We start from the raw sequence: 21,558 nt of genomic DNA, 5'->3' as shown, positions 1-21,558 counted from the left end.
TAAAGAACCTGAGACTGGGTGCCAGAGATGTATTGTTGTTTCTACAAGAACGTTATAGAAGCAGGAGACTTTTCTTACAGACCTGTTACCTGTCAATCCTCTGTTACAACTTTGGGGTGGACACCTATGAACGGAAGAAGTATGAACAGAGCTCCTTTTGGCTCAGGTAATGTGCAGAGGGAAACAAAATAATATCCTGCTTTTCAAACGTAAAAATCTATGTGAAGGAGAGGGGGAAGCAAGGAAAAGTAGATGTTTAATTGAAAGAATGAGAACACAAGTTTTTAACTGAACCATACTGGCTGAGCAAATCCTGACTTAGTGACTGTCTTGCTTACAAATGCTGTTGCCTAGCATTCACGTCTGTTTTCCACGCTGATTTTCATGTCATTGAAATGAAAACCTTTCCATGTGGAAGTCATATCCTTGGTTCTCATCAATTCTCTCCCTAACTCTTCTTCCAAAGAGATTAATGAAGAGGCTATTCCCAGCTCCTGTGCCCTTTATAAACAATATTGAAGGGATACGAAAACTTTAGAAAAGTGTAGAGGAATTCTGCTGGCTGGTTTTAAATGGATGTGTTTTAATCACTGCTTGAATTTCTCAGAAAGGAGGTGCTTCATTGACAGCAGTTCCTTGACTGATGAAAGACACAACCACCAAGGTGAAAAACAAATAGTTTGAGATGGTTTAGGTAGGACCGAAATAAGTAATGCATTATTGCTAGGGGAGAAAATATTTAGGCTATTGGGAAGAGTATCCTCATGCCAAGGTCTCAGACAGCTCAGAAAATTTGCTTTTATTTCTTGTTCTTCTTGCTTTACGTTCTCTGAAGAGAACAAATAACACCTCTAATTCAGAATAGTTATGGTCACATGCTATCAAAGAATTTTGAGAAATGCTTAGAATTTAATTAAAGCTGGTGCTTTGTTGATTATTTTAGATTTTGTTCTAGTGGAAAATTAAATACTGAGTCCTGATGGCAAAATTCGAGGAGGAAATAAACCTTTGCCAAGTGCAAATACTTATCTGGATATAGCAATTTAGCTCCATCTAGTGGGTTAAGATTTCCCTGTACTGAGAGTGTATTATATTAGGAAACAAATGCCAGGTTATTCTGTTTTTCTTTTAAAAAGTTATTCCTCTGCACTGTTTGCCATCAAATCTGGTTTTGTGGACCCGGTGCATTTTCTCTGGGTGGTCCTTTGTGTTGTCATTTAACTTTCAGGAAAAGAATGATGAGTCATGGTTCTGGTTGTGTGCTGTGATCTTGAGGCTGGGTCAGTTATAACTTCTGTGTATGACTGTATTATATGTCAGGTGAGAATAAGAACAGTTACTTGCTCAAAATGCCTTCAGTTAAAACTGATAAAGCTTACTAAAATGTTTGAATGGAAGATGTTACAGAATGCGGTGCCCTAGGTTGAAGGAAGTGGTAGAGTACCATTTCTGATGTGAGGCTTTAGGAAGAAAAAATCTTTTGTTCTCTAGTTAAGAAGTGGGGAAGGATGGGATGTGGCACATACCAGAAACCTGGCTGAATTTATCTCTGTCATCCCGTGTAATTTTAACTTTTCCTTGTCATTGCTAGCCAGAGTTACGACATTGGGAAGATGGACATGAAATATTCTGTTGGCAAAGAAATGCGGGTAAGAAAAAGAGAAATTGCTGTTTACACACAGGAGGATTTTGTTAACCTGACTCCGCTGCTTCTGCTATGCCAGATCTGACCAGTGATTCTCTGGCCTCTTTTTTAGTACTGTTTGCTATGAAGTTTGGCAAAGTTGCAAATGCACTTTCTCTGAGCATCATAGCTAGAGTTGAGTCACTGATGAGTGCCCCTAATCACATTTGAATCTACTATTTCACAGAAATTTAATTTTGAGAAATAAAACTCAGACTGAGAGGCCATCTCTTCTTCCCTCCTTCCTCTTCTTTCAAGGCATCATTAGGTATATCTGTGTCATTTCTGAGAGATGTTTGTCTGTCTTGTAGGCCTATTACTCCTAATACTACTGACAGTGGATATGGAGATTTTATTCTCTTCCCCTTTATATAAATCATTTGCATATTTTCAGGCCACTATCACGTATGTCTTCGTGTTTCTCTCAGTGAAGTAGGAAGCCCCTGTTCCTTCACTTCTTTCTGTTTTTCCAGATCTCTGCATTTCCTTATTGCTATTCTGTTCTCTGAACTCTAGCTGATTTGTGTGTTGTGCGGGTTGCAGTGCTGAAGACCAGACCCAGCACTCCTACTCAGGCTCTGGAGCTGAGCAGTCACTTTGTATGTCTGATCTCAGACAGGCATTCTTTAGACTCGAAGAGCTTTATTTTTTGTGGCCTTAAAATTTACGTCTTTTGTGTTGAAATGCCCCCCCCCCCCACTATGCAGATAGGATTTAAACTTTTAGTTTGTTTTTCTTTCCAGGCTAAGGTGCTGCGATTGTTAGCTACAGCCTATTTCGAGTGGGATTGTAAGCAGTATCTTGACAAGGCATTGAAGGCTATAAGCTTGGCAAACGAGGTAGTAATGTGCGATTATATTTGTGTGTGCAATAACTGAAACTCGAGCATTTACTAATGTAATAATATAGACCACGTTAATCATTGCTGAAAGTGACTTGGATTAATTTTTTGCTTCTATCTCGTCAGGTTACTTAGAGGAACTCCAAATTATGTGAACTATTTTTAAATTTAAAAACATCGTCTTTGTTTGACTGTTTTAAAATTTCCATTATTTGTTTCATTCAAAAGAAATTCAAAGCGTAAAATCCTATTTTAAGTGAAAGCTCAAAGTCCCTTTTTTACATGCTGATAGGGCTTTCAGACAGATGATAATGCATGTGCAGGTGAGATCAGGATAAATGGTGGTATAAACAACTGCATCCAAGCTCTTTGCAGTTTTTATTGTGTTTATCTTCACAAAGCTGCTATAGGTGTAAGAGTTTTTGCCATCATTTTTTGATAGTTTATATTTTGATAGTAAAATGGAATTGAAGAAAGCTGTGGCGTGTATGTGTTCTGCATTATGGATGTGTTGTACTCTCACAGAATCTGTACTCTACAAAGAGTTGTCCAAGTAATGGACTGTTTTTCATTGTGCAGGAGAATTTGCATCCAGCAGGGTTTTTTTTGAAAGTTAAAATTCTTCTTAAAAGTGGAGCATCAGATGAAGAGATCAACTCAGGTACCACAGTTCTGTTTATGTTTCATAAGGTCATACTACTCCATATCCAAGCCGACAGCCTGAGAAGTGCATTGGAGAGAGGAAAAAAAAAAAAAGAAAAGAAAAAAAACCTTTCTTGCGTGTTTCAGAGGAATCTTCATTAGCCAAATGTAACAATTCTGGTTTGATGTGTGAGCCATAGAAGTCAGCATTAGAGGACAATATAATAATTAAATTATAATTAAACATGATTTTATTTTGTTGAGAGCTCAAATATACTTGCTGGAAATAGGGAAAGGGGAAGACTGAAGCCTGTTAGAATGAAGGCAGCAGTAAGACAGCAATGCAAAAGGATGGCTGATTTTATTCATATGCCTAAGGTTATTTAGAAAGGATGAAGTTGGATTGTGTCTCATGCACTCAGCATAGAAGAAAGGCTTGTGAAACATTGCTGTTCTGTGTGATGTTGTACATTTTGGCCAAGAGACATCAAGTGCTGATCAATGTGTTGGTGTAAGCCTGTTTTACCAGAGTTTACTTGGTTAATAAAGGACATACCAACTCTTCTCATCTCATTTGTAATTTGAATAGAACTGATTTCTCTGTTGGCAGTAGAAGAGGAGAAAGTTTTCAGGGGAGACTTTAGTATAAAAAGGTTACTGTATCAGGAAAATATTATTTGTATAAATAATGAAATCTTAAGGAGGAGAGGCTTAGTGCTCTTTATGCTTAGAAAGTATCAGATACATAACAAATACTCTGAGAAACAAATGTACAGTGAAATCAGGAATTTATTGCAGAAAGATGGATGATTTGACTGCTGCCAGACTAGCAGGAGAGGAAACTCCACTTGAGATGGCTCCTCGTGAATTTCAGCCAGCTTCCAAGTAGACAGTTATTCCAAACTTACCATCGGAATAGCTGGTTTCTGTTCTACAATCTGAATTGTGAAGCCATAGTGTTGCCTATCAAAACACACACTGCTTACAGCATGTTACTGCTTGTAGCAATGGCGTGAAGATTCCAGTCATTTTTTTTCAAGCAACTTATTAATAAGTGGCTATCTGTCTTCTGTTGGATGGCTGGCAAAAGAGTGTTGTGTCTATGTACTGCAACTTCTGTTTCCTTTGAATGAAGGTTCCTGTTAGGTTTTAGGCATTTGGCTAAGATCTTGTACTGTGCTCTTGTACCCAGCTGCCTTAGAAGTGCTTTCTTTAACAACCATTACAGTCACGTTACATTACTAGTGTGTTCATACTCTTATCTCATACAAGCTATGAATGTATAAATCTTGTTATTAAACCATCCAGCACAGTTTTGCAATTTTTAAACTTTATCTGAGTGTTCTAAAACTGATACCTACTTATCAGCACCAGTAAATTCAATATTTTCCCGTCTGTCTAAGACTGGTGATGCTAAAGACCATTAGGCTTAAGTAGTTTCCATTGCACTGCCATGCCACCACACAGCCTGAGTTCTGTCCTCATCTTAAGTGGTTCCTTCTAGATAAGGATGAAGCATTTTGATGGAAAGCAGCTTGAGGCAAACATTTGTGCTACTAATGCCTATTCTGTTCCTGTTTGGAGAGACAGAAGGCTAGAATTCCTGGGCTGTCAGTCTGTTGCATTTCTGTAGTATTACATTAACTGTGAGACAGAGAAAGGAAAGTCAAAGCACAATGGAGATGTCTTATTCTTCCTTGGTTTTAGAACTATATATATATATATATATGTTGTTTTTTTCCAAAGAAGCCGTAAGACCATACAATAAGCAGTTAAGTATGTAAGTTGATTGGATAATCTCAATGTCATTGTGTTCTGTCTAGCTGTTGCAGAATTCATGCACCATGAGTTGTCTTTAGACTTTTGTTTGAATGCTGCTAAACTGCTGCTGGAGAATGGAAGGTATGAAATCATCATCAAGTGGAGTGAACACAATATTCGGGCTTTGTAGCTATTCTTCTGTAAGCAAAGAACACCTATTTTGCAGTGACACTTTATTTTAAATACAAACTTACAGAGGCAGGTAAGCATTTTTGAGAGGCAGCCTGTCTTTGCTGTCTCAAGGTGATACAGATTATTACAGTGGCAGAACAGGCTGTGAAATAATGTCAAGTGGCAATTTGCAATACCAAGCAAATACTTAAGAATGATTAAGATTGTCCCTATGCAATTTTAATATTTATCCTGGGTCTGAAGTTATCTGAAGGAAATTTTTCTTCCATATTAACAAATACTCAGAATTAAAGATTCTGGAATCCCAGAATCATTCTTGTGAAAATCAGTATGAGGATGAACAAACTGCAAAATAGAGGCATAAAATGTAACACTGTTGAATGCTCCATCATGATTACCTCTATTTGCACTTCTATCTTGCAGTAATTTCATGCTCCCATTGTGAGGGGTAAGCTGTTTTGTGAATACTGTGGAACAAGCGTGTGCAAATAGGAAGTACCTACAGAACAGATGAACTGCAGTAAATTCATACCTTGGCTCACCCTGTCAATGTGATTGTGTGCCAGTAGTGTTAACGAGAAACATGCTGTATAGTGTGAATGTTACTCTTCAGAATGGAAAATTAACAGCTCTTCTGTGCAGCCTCTTAAAATTCCATCTGTGTGAACAGGGAATCAGTTGGGTTTGATCTTCTGAACTCTGTTGCTGAACGATTTCAATCTTCACCTGACCTTGGAAAAATAACCCTGCTCTACATTGAGTTCCTGCTGCAGAATAAGAGGGAGCTGCTTGCTAAGCAAAAGGTTGAAGAAATTATTATAGGTCTGTATCCATCTTTTGCTGTCATTTCCTGAAAGTTGGTTTTAGCTGGCTAGTCTTGAATTCTGATTTTCATTTTTAGAATATATTCTCATCTTTCTTTTTGTTGATGTCTGTTTTCTCTTCTGTTTCGTTTGCACAGCAGCTCTCGGCTTCCATAATGAATGACAGTTGTGATAGAGCTCAGGGTTAAATTCACATGCTAAAACAGCTCCTACTTTTCAGTTTACTCTGTATGATTGATATATGTGGGATCATATAATATGTACTAGGAGTTCTATGTAATGTTAATACTTTGTCTGTCCAGCCCAACGCATTTTTGTTTGTCAGTATTAAAACAGGTTGCACATGCTTGTTTGAGCAGCTGACTTACGGGTTCTCTTTCAGGTCTTCTGTACCTGTAGCACTGTAGCATTTTTAGACTGTCAGATCTGCTGGAAATCAGATTGTGTTTTATGTAGCATCCAGCTAGGTGCAAAAGCCATGCTGTCATCATTAAAGCATGCTTTTATTTATTCCCTTGCTCACTACACTTTTTATTTTCAGAAGCAGCATATGGAACACTGGGTCCTGGCTGAAGCTATGCCATGTTACTGTTTCTTGTAGGCTGTGGGACAATCTTTCTTAGATAGTTCTTAGGTACTTCTCTCACTATGGTTCTTAAAGTTCTTATAAAGTGATGATTTGCATTATCTTTTCAGGTCATTATACCGGAAAACAGCTGTTGTCTGAAACCTTGAACCGGCTGCATATCATCTTGTGGGACACAGCTGCCAAACATTATGAGGTTTGGGACCAAGTAGTGTTTGTTGCCTGCATTGTGGGACCAGTGATTGCTCTTTTGGGGGAAAGATTACACTGGAATATACTTGACTATCTAAATCTTTCATTTCCTATGATTTGTTTTAGGAAGACATAGGCCACTTAATCACTTTTTTTTCCTTTTAATTTTCTAGGCAAAAAGCTATTCTGAAGCTCTTCACTGGTACAACTATTCTGTCAGCTTCTACACACCTGGGCAAATAGATCAGAATTTGGCTAAGTTGCAGAGGAACATGGCTTCTTGCTATCTTCATCTGAAAGAAGTTGACAAGGTATGTTTATTTATTTGTTTATTTGCATTGCTTTTATATTTGTAGTTGCATCGTTTGGACTTAATTTACAATTTTGTTACTGTACCTCTTTTGCTTTGAGAGAGGGAAATGTCTCTGCATGTCTTTCACGATCTGGCAGAGATCTGTTGCTCATCGTCTTAGCTGCTTTGGGAGCCCCTTCTAATCACCTGTCTTTCTAAACAGTCCACAAGTTGTGTGACCATGCCTCAGTATGTTGAGTTTCTCCTCAGATTAGGGGCCATTCTCTCTTCAAAACAGATGAGTCTCAGCATGAAAAATGTTTGACAGGTGACACTAGAACTTCCCACAACAGTGTGTTAGCCCTCACCTCTGCAGAGAACTGCACCTGCTTTACCTATTTAGGTCTTCTGTTTTGGGGATGTTAATAGTTCAAAGTGGCAGGAGGAAGTTGTTTTTTCTCAGCATCCTCTTGCTTTCTGTGGCTCTAGTTCTGAGGAACCAGGAGTTTTAGTCAATGTCAGCTCATGGTGCCATCTTATGCTCTGATCACTTTACTTTTCTTTCAGGGGAGGTTGTTGCCAAACCAATTTTGTTCAGTAATTGTGTAAATATCTCTAATGTAGCCATGAAAATTTGGCGTATCTTTTTTGCTCTCTCCTATTGCGACCTACATAACTGATTACAAGATGTCATTACTGAATTCCTACAATCTTTTCTGTGTATAGGCTAAAGAGGCAGTTAAAGAAGCAGAGAGGTGTGATCCAAACAGCATCTTTACCCAATTCAGTGTCTATAAGATTGCAGTAATGGAAGATGATACTGATAAAGGTAGAACTTGAAAGATAAAAGGGTCAACTACAAAGACCAGAAGTATTAAGTGTCTTAGAAAATACTGAGCAGACCTGGACTGTTCATTTTGGGAAAGGCACAATGGAGGGAAAATAGGAGAAAGATCTATAAAACCATTAAAACTGTCAGGCTGTAGATTTAAAACTGTCAGAGGGAGATGCTTTAGCACACAACATATAATATGCGGTGTCCGTTACCACATCTGGATAATGTTTGGCTGGAGCCTCTGGCTCGGAATTCTGTAATCTTCTCGTGGACGGAAGCTAGAGCAGCATCCTGAGATTAGAATCACTGTATTATGCTATTCCTAATATTCTTTTAAAAGCATATGGAGCTGCAAAAATGCTACTGAGCTAGATGAACCTTCATTGAACCATTATTACCACTCTTGATTTTTCTGGTCAAGCAGAACCTGAAGTAACGAGAATTACTGAGCTGACCTACAGAATGACATATCTCTATAGACTTTTTATTCTTTCTAATGAGTTCTGCCATTTCATGTTTTAATGAGAATCCTAGCTCAAATAATGAAAATTGAGAAATATAGTCTATAGTTAATTAGAATACAGAGTAACATGCAGAGCGTATTTTCCAATGAGTCCTGTGCCAATTAATTATTCTGTATACATCTTTTTAATGGCAGCCTAATTTGTTCACATAATACAGAGTGGTAACCACAGCACAGTGGGAGCATAAAAGCAGCAGCACCCTTAACAGAAGCCAAGATGTGGGAGCTTGGAATCATGCCCAGACAATATATTAAGAGAGAGTCTTCTGTGACAAGCAGATATTTAGCAGAACAAAATTAAGGATGTGAGATAGTTTCATTTGTGTGGCATCCTTGTTTCCTTAGATTAGTAGCTTGGAATGCTTTTTTGGCACCTCTCTAGGAAGAAAAGTGTAATTGTGGAGAAGTGCTGGAATGGTCAGGTTTTCTTGTCTTGTTTTTTCATATTAAAATATATTTGTATATATATACAGCCTTTTGTAAGTTGTGTCTAAAGCCTTACTAAAACAGTAGAACTTTTCACCTTCCATTTTTTTCTACTAAAACAATCAATCAAACAAACAAAACCCCAACAACTATTTTTTCTGTATGCATATTTCAGCTGTGGAAGCAGTTATTGAAATGGGGAAGCTAGCAGAAAAGTCATCTCAACGTGAAGACAAGCCGACAGTGGATGAAAATACAGGCACTAACCTCCTGAGTTTAGCTGCCCAAATTGCTTTAGAGGTAGAGCAGATAACATTGTCTTTATTTTGCTTTATTGATATAAGTAGAACAGCTGTAAACTGTAACATGATCTACTTGTAGTACTTCTACGTATTTCATGCATTTCTGAGTATTTCATGCTTGTGTAACCGAGGTCTCAGTATATGTTTTCAAATGCATTGTATAAAGCAAAGTAGAAATTGATTTCACATATGAAGAAACTATTTTTTTTTTCAGGAAAAGTAGTGATTCTGAATTGCAAACATTGATAACTAGAAATGACATTGCATATTGCTAGTGCAGTTTATACAAAACATGTTTTAATTTCTTTTCAGAATGAACAACAAGTTGTGGCTATCAAAGCTTTGGAGTATTTATCTGAACATTCACGAGACTGCCGACAAGTATTTGCAGCTCTAAAGTGAGGATTCAAGCTATTTACAAGGACAGCGAGCTCTGATTTCTCTTTCAAATGTAATTTGTTTTGTTGAGGGAAGTGGAAAACGGAGTAGATGAAGGATTAGTTCGCAGTCTTTTTGGTAATGCAGATGTACGGAACTCTTAGTAGCTGCAGATATTCCAAGTCTTTTCCAAGCTGATATTAGTAGCTCTGAATTTTTTGACGACATTGTGTTTGAACAAATGACCAACAGCAACTCTGATGAGATTGCAACAATATGTCTGGTGAAAATACAAGTTCATTTGCATCCTCTGATGAAGTACTATCTTCTTGTTGAAATACTCTATCACTTTTATAAAAACAAATATTATGAGAAAGATCTATTCCTTCAAATTTTTGCTTACAACTTTTATGAAAGTACAGTTATTTACTTACTATTACCTGATCTAACAACATGGTATACAAAATAAGGCTGTAGGGAGGGAAATACTACAGTCTTATTCTCAGTTTGACACTGAATTCTGTGAGTTACATGGCTGTGGTGTAAAGAAGAGAGTGGGATCCTTTCTGAAACCTGAGGTCAAAGTACACTGTTGGAAAAAGTTATCTTGTTTCTTCATTATTGTTTTTTCTCATATTCAGATGCTTGGTTCGTCTTGTGTTGTCGAAGGTCGTAGTAGAAAATGAAGAGAAAAGGTGAGTGCATTTGCAAAACCATATTCCACAGTGGATATCTTACACAATCATTGTAACATATACAAGGCTTATTTTCTTAAAGAGTAATCAAGAGATTAGTTTTTATGCTAAAGTTCACACAGATGACTTCCCAACTCAAGCTAATGATGTCACATGAGAACATCTACTTGTATAACCTTTCCTTTAGATATTTCCTTTTTGCATTCCAGTTTTATTAATACCTAAGACAGTCAGTTATTGTTTGATGGAGAGCGTGAGCTAAGCAGCCTCTTTAACTTTGACACTGAGACATCTTTCAGATGTTCAAGAAAACAACATAATGTCAGTGAGATTAGAAGTTTAACTTGCAGCTCCTCACTGCAACCTTATAACTGAGAAAACCTCCTGCTACACTCACACAGTGACCTTCACTACTGCAGATCAATAAAACTTTTTGCAGGCCTGCAGCACTCCTTTTGCGTCTTCAGATACCAGAAGTTTGTAATGCTTGAGACATTTGTCAGAGGAAGAATGGTTATATCCACGTTTATGAAGCTGTTGTATTCCATCGTCAGTAATGTGTTCTGTTACAACAAAATTAATCAAACATGTTCTAAAACTTGTTTTTTCCTCCATTCTAGAGATAAAGATATCAAGTCAATGCTGACTTATTTGACCTTAGGTATGTTTCTGTTTTGTTTACATTTTCTCTAGTTCTTCTGTTTTTGAACATTTAATGATACAATTAGGTCCATACTGCCAAATGTTCAGAATCCTTAGTTGAGTCTAGGTTCTCAACTTCCCAATTGAAAGTTAGGGGTCAAGTTAACACTGGAGATTCAGCATTGCTGTGAAGTTGGATCTCAGTGCTACAAGGTTTTGCTATGGAAAGTTTGTAGGGTAGTGCAGGAAGAACTGTTTCCAATAGAGCCTTTTCTTGGCAGCTTCTCTGAGACAAAAGGCTCTTTCTTCTAGGCAGTTTTGTTGTAGAAAAGAGAACTGAGTGCTTCGTAAGGCCACGCATGCAGGCAACAGATATTTGGGTACAAGCCACAGCCCCTGTGGCCTCGGATGACTGTCTCATACTCTGACTGCATTGGCAGGAACAAAGTTAGTATCTTTAGTAGCAGGGCTACCACAAAAGGAAGAAGTTCGGTTTTGTGCTCTGAATTAGCAGCATGACTTTCTGTTGGCATTAATTAAATGCCAATGATGGTCTTTGCTGTTCTAGCTGTTTAAAAGAAATGATTTTTAAAACGAAGTGCTTTTCTATTTCTTATTATTTAATTGTTTGTCTATTTTGTCCTGGACAGTTTAGAAAACTGCAAGGAGCAATAGCTATTTGTTGAATGACAGGGGATGCTTGTCAAAATTGATTGCCACTTTTAAGTTGTGCCATCCTTTGAAGTAGAATTGTCTTGTTTGCATTGTAAGAGGTACAGTGGTTTCACAGAGTACTTCTTTTTTCCATCAAAATAAATGCTTTTTTTCACTAAATCTTTTTTACCCCTTTCCTCCTGTCTTGGAAAAGAAAATTAATGAAATTGTAGAACTTTTTCTATACTTGTCATTCTTAACTGCAACTCAGAGAAGAGAATGAAGAACAGAAGAAAAAAAAAAAGGTTCCTTAAAGAAAGGCCTTAAACAACAGCTATTAAATTTAATCCCCACCCAACTTTTTGTAAGTAAAACTCCTCTGTATTAGGCTTCAGTGTCAATAAGCTGTGAAGAGGCAATACGTATCGGCAGCCTTATATATCTCACCTTAAATGCTGTTTAAGGCACATTATGATGCTTTTTCATAAGCTTTTCTGGTTAAGCATATTAGATTTAAATTGTGAAAATAACTCTTCATTGGGAATTACAAGGGAGTTTTGGAAACTGATACTTGTAGTGTAGTTATTAGGCTTGGAAATGTTTTTATTCTGCTCAGAAAATGTAACATATATTGAACAACACATTTTCTGCAGCTCACAGGAAACTTGCTGAGCCTTTCACAGAAGAGAATTTGGCAAGAGATATGAGGACCTTTGAAGCCCACTGGTTTAGAAAAGTTGGTATGTTGCATTCTTAAGATCTAAACTGAATCACCTCCACCTTCACTTAGCCAGACCTTAAGGAAGAAAGAAGTGTTTAAAGATGCAGTATTACAGAACTTGTCACCTTTGGCAGTATCCGCCTTAGCGTTAAAGTTTTGATGCATTTTCTATCTTCTGAATCTATCTTTTATGTCTCCTGTTAGAGATGGTATGTCTCTCCTGTTTAGCAGTCTTTGTTAAAGTGTTTTGGTGAGGAAGTTAGTGTATTTGTTGTCTCTAAATAAAAATATGAGGGTAGGGTAATGAATTGAAAAAACTTTTTAGATTTTTGCTTCAGCCAGAGTATACAGGGAAGAAAATAGTTGAAATCAATAGCAGATGACATCTGTCAAGATGAGCTTTTGCATACATCCTCTGTAATGTAGCAGTGCTCTAAAAGAGTGGCAAAGAAGGAAGAGAAGCTTAGAGGTCAAATCCAGCAACACGAGTTGAATGGGGCTGAGCTGTGGTGGCTGTGCTCTTTCCAAGGCAGCATTCTCATGCACTGAAGAAACAATTCACGCACTGCAGAAAAATGTCCTAGGCAATAAATTAATGTGAAAGTTAGAATTTGCAAAGTCACTGTAGAATCTAAACATGTAATTGGGTCAGATTCTCATACATAATTTTCAGTTGTCTTTAGGTGGCTATGGCTCAACCACTTACAAATCAGAGCTGTATGTTTAATTGTACGTTTAACTGACCCTGCTGGGATAAAATGGAGAATGTTAAAAAAAAGTTTATTTTTTTTCTCCTTGTCCTGGGAATATTAGTCAACACTTTTATTCAGATTCTGATCTTGTTTGCTAACAAGAAAGTGCTTCTTCCAATTCATGCTCTTGTGGGTAGGGTACATGTTAGAACAGATACTTTATTGTGACACAATGATTAAAACAAGATTTGAAAGCATGGAAAAACTATGTTAACAAATCACTAATATCTCTTGCTATTAAATGAGGTGTTGATATTTTGATTAAGAAATTGAATTGCACAATGTGTACTGCTTATCACTAGAGATTAGATGGGCATAACCAATAATGTGTTGAAGATTTTTATTCTAGTCTCTATTTTATGTCTTTGTTAGCTTGGAACTTAGGCGTACAGTTCAAGGACTGCCCTGAAAAGATGAGGGATTTTTTTGTACTGTCTTTCAAGGTACGTACTCTTTCTTATAATATCTCTGATAGAGGAATATTGTCATCTGTCTAGTTCTGTTAGAAATTACATCCATGTATCAGGTATTATGTTGGAGACATGCGTGTCCACTCCAAGAATGGGGTGCTTCCATCAGAAGGCAATTGGCTTGTAATAAAAAAACCCTAAGCATTATTTTCATACTTTGCATTCTGTTGCTTAAAAATATTGTAAGAAATTTAGACTTCAGTGAGAACTTTCTAAAATAAATAGGTTCTGATGTATGGGAACTGTATCATTAATAGGAATATGTTACACACAGAAATACTTGAGTCCCAATCTCCATTCAGAACTTCTACCAACAATGTACTTTTTGTATGTGTTTGTAGAGAAGGGGATCCAACACTGCTGTATTCTTTAAATAATCTTCTTGTGTGATTTTACAAACAATATTGGAATATAAGTATATACTATTCAATCCTGATTACTAGACAAGTCGTAGAGGACACTTGGCAATCATCTGTTCAAGAGCAAAGTGCTTTATATAGTCAGAATTCCCATAACTTCTTCCTATTTTTGGTTGCAGTTGTCCCAGTTTTGTCCTTCTGACAAAGCCGTTCTAATCGCTCAGAAGACATGCCTGCTAATGGCAGCTGCGATTGATCTGGAACTAGGGAGACAACAAGTAACATCTTCTGAACAGGTAGGGCATTGTCGTTACCCGATCGGTAGGTATTCATGAAATGAACATTCAGTGCAGTATTTTTTTCTTTTGATTTTGAAGTCTTCATTGTTTTACTCAGAGCAGGATATTAAAATGTAGGCGTGGTACCCTTCCATAATTAATTTGAATCAATACACGTAATGCTTTTCAGGCAGTTGAAAATGCTGGATGTCTGTAAAGTAGTTCTGTTGACTTCAGTGGATCTGAACAGATATATATCATCATAGGGTCAGGACAGTGCCTTTTCTTAAAGGAATCTCAGTCTACCTCATTTATTATGTAAGGAGTCTGCTGCTAAATGTAGGTTTGTCAGGCAGATAATTAATGCGTCCTTAGGATTATGCCATCACTGAAAATGTTAGCAATGTGGTTATATGGTTATGATAAAGCTCACCTTTTTATTTTTTCATACATCCCTTCTGAGGGTTTGTTACTTACTGTGGTAAGAAGGAATTTGTTATGTGGGATTCAGTGGTTTCTGAGTCTCAATAACACTATTTTATGTTTGAGAGCTAAAATAAATTACGTCCCGTAGGGGGACACATGGCCCTTTCTGGACCAATGGAACTTTCAGTGTGAAGAGCCTTCGTCTGAAATGGGGAGGTCTTTGCAAAAGAGAGTGAAAAACAAAACAGTAACTCATGTAGATGATGTATTAATTAGGCTTTATTATATAATTAGATATGGTGAACTCTCTCTTGTTGTTAGTTGTGGATTGTATATTCCTTTTGCTTTTAAAGTTATGACAAAAATATGTTCTAAAATTTGTGAATTAGATGGAGTTTTTGACTCGGGCCCTTCAACATCTCCAGGCATGCAAGGAGATATGGAAAGTTCTGAAATTAACAGGTAAGCTGCAAGGTGTGTCTATTCAGTGCACATGAGGTAGTCACTGAATTCATTGAAAATACACCACGTGTGGAATTATGGTTTTAGCTGAGGAGTGCTGAAGCAGATACACAGCAACATGATATAAGAATTGACAATGCCAGCTATGGTTTTCTGTATGTCATTGCAGGCTTTTTATTATATAGGTGCTCTGAAGTGGGGAATGATCTTTCAGAGTGAATTTGGTTGACTTTTCTGTCTCAACTGTTAAACTCCATCTTTTTGCTCTAGATTAGACTGGTGCCAGATTTCCTTTTTTTTGTTTTTTGACTCTACTCTTGTGCTGGAGTCAGATACGGTTTCAATAGTTTTACTGGACTCTTCCCATATAAGGCATTAGAGACTACAGAAAGACCTATTGCTGTACTTTGAAGTGCCAAAACCCATCCTCTGTTCCTTGGCTATTCTGTGGCCTTTTAGATCAGACTAATCACAGGAGTCTGGAGTGCTTTCAGCTGACAGCTGAGATGCTGTTTGACTGCTAGCTTAGAGGCTGCATGCTTCCCCTTTTTGGTAATAAATTGGTAGAAAAATTTATGCAGCCCTTGTCTGGCCTGCGGTCCAGTTTCTTTTCAGTGTTAGGTTTTGGACATTGTGGAGTTTCCATCGTAAGATGCAGTAATATTTAACTTTTGACAAGAAATTTACTTGCTGTAAAATGTTACTTGCATAAACTTTATTGCTTCTGACCTAAAGGTTCATTATATAGCTTGCATTTGAATTCTGTGTATTCCTATCCTTAAAACCCCTGGGGTTGATGATCTCAGTACAGGGACATTTCACTAGATTGGAGTTTTTATTGCAGGGGTTTGTGGGATGGTAACCTGGTGTTTCCTTCACTTCTTCACTGGACCTTAGCCAGCGTGTGGATAAGTCTGTTGCCCTGGAGGAAGCTGAAAATGTTCTGTTTTGGACATCTGAGGCTTCTCTCCAAGACTGCTGCTGTGTTCCACTTGCTCCACTGTTAAATGAGTACCTTAATGGTTTGTCTGCCTGTTGGAAGCAAAATGTGTTCCTTGTGGTACACCATACAGTTGTAACAAAATGAATCATTACGAACAGGCAGTTCTCTCTTTCCTGTAGGAGATTTTGCTAAAGATCCCACAGACACTTTGTTGCTGCTGTATGAATTTGAAGCAAAATCCAAACTTAATGATCCAACCCTCAATAACCTTATGGAGTCAGTGTGGGAGCAGCCACAAACAGAGGTCAAGACGCTAGAGATCATTGCATGTAAGGACTGCATTTGTACTTTCATAGTTCTTCAAGTCATGAAAAACAGCTTATGTTACTCTTTCCTGTTCATTTGAGGTGGCCAGAATTATTGTGTATTGCACAGCATGCAGAAAATGATATTCTTTTGTCAGGAAGCAAATACGCTTTGGTTCTCAGCAGCATTAGGAGATCTGCATTTTGAAATGTCATCGTATTATATGGATGGTGAACCAGTAATTAATGATGTCCTTCCATTTCTAGAACCTAGGACATTTGTGTAGGTTATGAGTCTGGAAAATGTTGTTCAGATAAACTTTTACAACATCCAGACTGGCAGAAAATGGCCCTAGTTGATTTGTGCCCCAAGGCAGTTTTAGGATTTGTACTTTGGCTAGATTTGGAGTTTCAACTTAGTGTAGTTAATTTGTAAATAGCTCTTCTCTGTATTATACCATGTTTTTTTTAGTGACCAGTGAGATTAAAGTCTGGCTCCAGTCACTTCTTTCTTATTCTCTATTTTCTTTTGGTTTTAAGCATTGGCAATGGAACCTCCAGCTCGGTATCCTGTGCTGTGTAAGAAAGCTCTGCAGAGTGCTCTAAACCTTCACAGAAAGCAGACTGCCATTGATGCTGTGAAATTTAGGTTAGTGCTATCACATAGCTTTGCCATGAGTCTCTGACTGCAAATGTGATAGGGAATAAAGCCTGAAACTGGAAAAAGTGGGTTTTAGCTTATTTTCAAAGTTGCGCTCATCGCTGGCCAACCAACATAGCACTGAAGTACGACTGTCCAACAGGTGCGTTAACTGCAACCTATTTGCTAGGCATGTTTTCTGAAACTGTTATATTTTCAGTAACTGAATGTATTGAGGCTAGAGAATGAAAATTAGATCTAGAAAGGATCTCTGGCTGTTTCCTGTGATAAAGGGGTTCATTGCAAATGTTCTGCAGCAGTGAACTAGTGAAGTAGTGAACTAGAAAATTAAGACAAATTACAGGCTAAGAAGAAAGCCATGAGCTATAAGTTAGCGACATGATGTACATACATGAGTTATTCTGCTGGGTAACCAGCTCCGCAACCCATGTTGCTGGCAGAATCTGAAAAACAAGCTGGTGTGTCCTTGTCTCTCAGCTGTATCTCATAATGGATTTCGTTTTTCCATTTTACCAAGTTCTGTGCAGTAACCACTGGGCAAAAGCAACCATTAGTACTACCTTTCTTACTTCACACGGAGAAAGAGCGACCTGTTTTTAGAACTATGTATTTGTTACTGATTTTCTGAGGACACTGAGCACTGAGCTCTTGGTGAAATTAGAAAAGGTATCTTCTCTTTGTCTTTGCTGTCGTGCATAGCAACCCATGAAAACACTAGAAGCCTGTGTTACTTCAGAAATGAATTTCTACTTTCAGACTTTATAAGAAAATAAAGAAGTATTTCCTGCTCTTGGTTCCCTTTTTGCACAGTCTGTATGAATGAGTTCTGATGCTCAGAAAATGTATGTCTCTGCTGTAAGGCTGTGAACGTAATAAACACAGGGGTGGACATGGCAGGATGGCAATCATAGATGCACAAGTTAATGTGCTGCTAGTGCTAAAATGTAGCTGCGTGTTCTGTGCATGTGGTATTTAATGTTTCCTCTTTCACTCTGTTTTGATTAACAGCAAATGCTTACATAGTTTGATTAATCTTTCTTTGCCAACTGGAGTAACAGACTTGGATGCTTGTGTGCTACGAGAGGTATGGGGCTACTTTGAAGATGCTCTGAGTGTAATCAGCAGCACAGTAAGTTGAACAGGAAAACAAAAGATTAGGAAATTCTGAACACGTTTAAAAAAACTTTCCCATCAGATTGAGAATAATTAGTAGACTGAACGTTATATAGTGTTATATATGAAGCAGCTAAGACTTCTACAATAAAAGATGCACTGAAATTACCTCAAAAGAAAGGGCTTTGGGTTATTTATAACTGAATTATGAATTTTCCTAGATTTTGTTAGGGCTTTTTTAGAGATACTTAAGGCCAAATTTTCAGTGCCTCTTTTATAAACCTCCTGAGTTAGAACATCTATCTTTCCTCCTCCTGCTTTCTACATTCTTTTGCAGAATATGGTTTTGTAAATGCGTATTGCTCTTCTGGATTGTTTTAAAGCTGGGTAAAATTTGGATACCAATCCTGCTTTCCCTCGGTGTTTTGTAGATGCATTTAGGGACTTAATGTATTACTGTATTTTTTTTCCAAGTGACCTAGAACTAGATTCCTGTGCTGCCAGTACTTATTGAACCACATTTGTTCTTGAGTGCCTTGTTTCTATGACGACAGGTATATGGAGAAGAAAATCTTTCCTTCTGTAAGCATTGCTGGTATTCCTTTCAGGCCTGAAGCACGTGCTGTACAGTGAAGGCAGTTGTAATGAGGCAGTCAGATATTTCTACTTAGCATTGATAGCTAAGGAGTTAATCAGTTAAGGAGTATTCCTGTCACGCAGGACTAGTGGAACCAAGGCTATTCTATAACTTCATTCCAGTGCATGACTGTTTCTTTAGTCAGGTTTGAATGTCTCCTTTATAAAAATAATAAAAGATGTGCTGTTCCTTGCTTACCAAAAAAGAACATGCCCACATTCATACCCGCCTTTCATTAAAGTTCTTGTCTATAAATTTGGTAATGTTCTTGTATAGAACTTTGTGTTCATATTGTGAGTGTGAATGATACGTTAATGTGACTGATACTCATAACAGCACAATTTCATCTGTACTAGAAGGGCTTCTTCTGCAGTCTTGGCTGCAGATGCTGATGGGTACCACACTAAGAGAAGGACCCTGGCGCAGCACAACAGAACCTTGTCAGTTAGAAACCTGGATAGCACTCATGATTTATACCTGCTATTCAGAAAGGGATGCTGCAGTTCAGAAATTCACTCTGGGCCCTCATACTTGCGATGAGAAGGATCTATCAGTCTATCTGCTTGTCCTTGCCTTCCCTAACTGGATGAGGTTTTAACTCCTGTTGTGTACTTCACCTTCTGTTCTGCAGTTATTATTAAGAGCTGCTTTCACACTGGTAAGGCATTGCCACAGCATGCAAAGAAATTCTGCACACTTCAAGAACTGCTAGGTCCTGCTAAGAGGACTGTTTGGATAAACTGCTAAGTACTGCAGCAGTAAGACCAGCCTGTCTGCAGATGGACTGTAGGAAAACAAACTTCCATTCTAGCATCTTCCCGGTCCCACAGAATTGTATTTTCTGACCTGCCAATAAGTAACTGCAACGTGACTTATCCATGTTGGAAACAAGCTGTTTGACAATAGTGCAGATGGACTGTGATGTACAGAATAGCTCTGAGAGAATTCTCCTTTGCTTAGGAGAAAAAAAAAATCCCTGTTTTCCCACTCAAAAACTAAACTCTGATGTACTCTTGACTAGTCGAGAGAAAAGTCCATTTTCTGATGAGCTGCTGTTTGTTTGCTACTCCAGGATGGTTACCCAGAGATGGAGATCCTTTGGCTGATGACAAGAGCCTGGAACACAGGGATATTTCAGTATACCATTGGTAGATATAAGGAAGCAGAGCAATGGTGCGGATTAGGAATGCGTTTCCTCAATCATCTAGGATCTCTGAAGAAAACCTACGAAGGCCATGTAAGTGTGACCAGACGGTTATGAGGAATGGGGGTGGATGTCTGGGCTGAATTTGTTAGGAATAGTTAGTAGTGGAAGGGAGGAAGTGAAATTTCATTTTGAAGGAATGGATCTGGGTGAAGAGTCACAAGTAAGCTTCTCTCCATAGTTTTTGGCTGGTGCTCCTCTTGATTGCAACACAGCACAGCCTGGCTGGTGTTACGTGATCATCATTCATTCATGCACAAGCCAGTCAATCAAGAGCTAGTTGCAACTTTTGTATTATTTTAAGTACATCAGTTAAAACAATAAGAATAGGTTTGTTAATTGATGAAAGACTTGGCTATAAGCTATGCTTTATGTCAGTATAAATAAATCCACCTTTGTGAGGTGCAGCTGATTTAAACTAAAGCCCCGTGTTTAAATCCGTGCATGTTTAAATCTTTACACGAATCTAAAATTGTTTAAATTTTTACAGGAATCTAAAATTCTACATTTAGAAGCTGGTTGTAGTCTCCCACCTATTCCTGTACTCCTGTTCCTTGCCATTTTTTAAAATTACCTAGTTGTATGATACTTTACCCATCCTTGCTGACTCAGACAAATATGGTGCTTATATTCTCCAGATGGTTGGTCTTTATAGTGAGGTTCTGGACAAATTGGACAGAGCTAAAGGGTTTATTCCAAATGAAGAATAACGATAGCCACAACTGGAAAAAGGAGGACAGCAGTCTCTTGGAAGCATCCTGCTGACTGAAGGAGGCTGTTAGCGCTGCAGCAAGGCATGGGGTCGCAGGAGCAGTGGAAAAGAAACAGGATCTCCCTCTTGTTGGTGATTGAGTTATGTACTTCTTAGGAACCGTTTATTGAATATGTTTGTTTAGGAAAAAAATTCTGTGGATCTTTGTAACAGAAATAAATACATACCTGTCTCTTCAGATGGGCCTGCAGTTGTGTAACAGATTAATTTAAATATCAAAAATTAAATTTAAATTTAGTAGTAAGTGGCACCGTGAGCAATAAAAGTATTCCAAGGCCAGGCATCTCCTCTGGATGCCATAGCTGCCTTGCTACGTAAATATTTATCAGATTGTTTAGTTTTCAGTCCATTTCGGTATGGAGCTGTTTGCCAGGATAACACACAGCTGGATTGCCTAAGGAGGTATGTCCCACTTAAAATTCAGTGTGCTGGAGTGGACAGGAGAAATACAATTACTTCCATGTACCGTTGGTAGTTTACCAGGAGCATCAGAAGATACGTGGCCTCAGTGTTGTCTTCTGAGCTGTGGGACAGGTGCACTTAGTGATGCCTCTTGGTGTCCTAACTCCAGGGGATAAATCGTGGTTGCATTTTATGTGCTTGTGAGCATAAATAAGGTCAGAGTGCATACCTCTTCTGCTGTGCCCAGTCCTTCTCTGGAAGGAAATAAAGGTGACTCGAATCGGGGCGGGCAACAGTGCACTGTCATGAAGGATTTTGAGTGCTAGGGGACCAGTGCTGTGGGTTCTAGCAGAGGCTAAATGCACTTAGTGTAGGAGTTTTAAAAAAATAAATAGTAAAAAAAATAAAAAAAGAAAGGCTGATAGGGTGCTTGAGCAAAAAAAGGAAAAACAAAAAAACAGATTCATGGTTTCAGTTGATTGTGTAGAAGATGAGGTAAGGAGGTGCCACAGCTAGTAGATGTGCGCTGACTGCTTTTCAGTTACGGATGCTTCCTATAGTAAAAAGGCACAAGGCACAACCAA

General features: G+C 38.0%; 1 protein-coding gene across 1 annotated transcript in view; it reads left to right on the top strand.

The window, feature by feature from the left end:
• Nucleotides 1-20,951, top strand: part of TEX11 (testis expressed 11) — a 28,460-nt gene extending 7,509 nt beyond the window's left edge. Inside the window, exons 8-29 of the mRNA XM_035324213.1 lie at nt 81-166; nt 1,592-1,649; nt 2,428-2,558; nt 2,999-3,186; nt 4,991-5,069; nt 5,791-5,942; nt 6,641-6,726; nt 6,896-7,033; nt 7,741-7,852; nt 8,974-9,098; nt 9,413-9,498; nt 10,120-10,173; nt 10,794-10,834; nt 12,123-12,209; nt 13,315-13,385; nt 13,951-14,067; nt 14,865-14,937; nt 16,060-16,209; nt 16,726-16,834; nt 17,855-17,975; nt 19,669-19,833; nt 20,439-20,951. Coding sequence (XP_035180104.1) covers nt 81-166; nt 1,592-1,649; nt 2,428-2,558; nt 2,999-3,186; nt 4,991-5,069; nt 5,791-5,942; nt 6,641-6,726; nt 6,896-7,033; nt 7,741-7,852; nt 8,974-9,098; nt 9,413-9,498; nt 10,120-10,173; nt 10,794-10,834; nt 12,123-12,209; nt 13,315-13,385; nt 13,951-14,067; nt 14,865-14,937; nt 16,060-16,209; nt 16,726-16,834; nt 17,855-17,975; nt 19,669-19,833; nt 20,439-20,510 — 2,301 coding nt within the window. The 3' untranslated portion in view covers nt 20,511-20,951. The remainder of the gene's footprint in view (nt 1-80; nt 167-1,591; nt 1,650-2,427; nt 2,559-2,998; nt 3,187-4,990; nt 5,070-5,790; nt 5,943-6,640; nt 6,727-6,895; nt 7,034-7,740; nt 7,853-8,973; nt 9,099-9,412; nt 9,499-10,119; nt 10,174-10,793; nt 10,835-12,122; nt 12,210-13,314; nt 13,386-13,950; nt 14,068-14,864; nt 14,938-16,059; nt 16,210-16,725; nt 16,835-17,854; nt 17,976-19,668; nt 19,834-20,438) is intronic.
• The last annotated feature ends 607 nt before the right edge of the window (nt 20,952-21,558 follow it).

Source organism: Oxyura jamaicensis, chromosome 4 (assembly GCF_011077185.1).
Source record: "Oxyura jamaicensis isolate SHBP4307 breed ruddy duck chromosome 4, BPBGC_Ojam_1.0, whole genome shotgun sequence".
NCBI lineage: Eukaryota > Metazoa > Chordata > Aves > Anseriformes > Anatidae > Oxyura > Oxyura jamaicensis.
The sequence above is the reverse complement of the archived record's forward strand: the minus strand, read 5'-3'. Positions and strand labels throughout refer to the sequence as shown.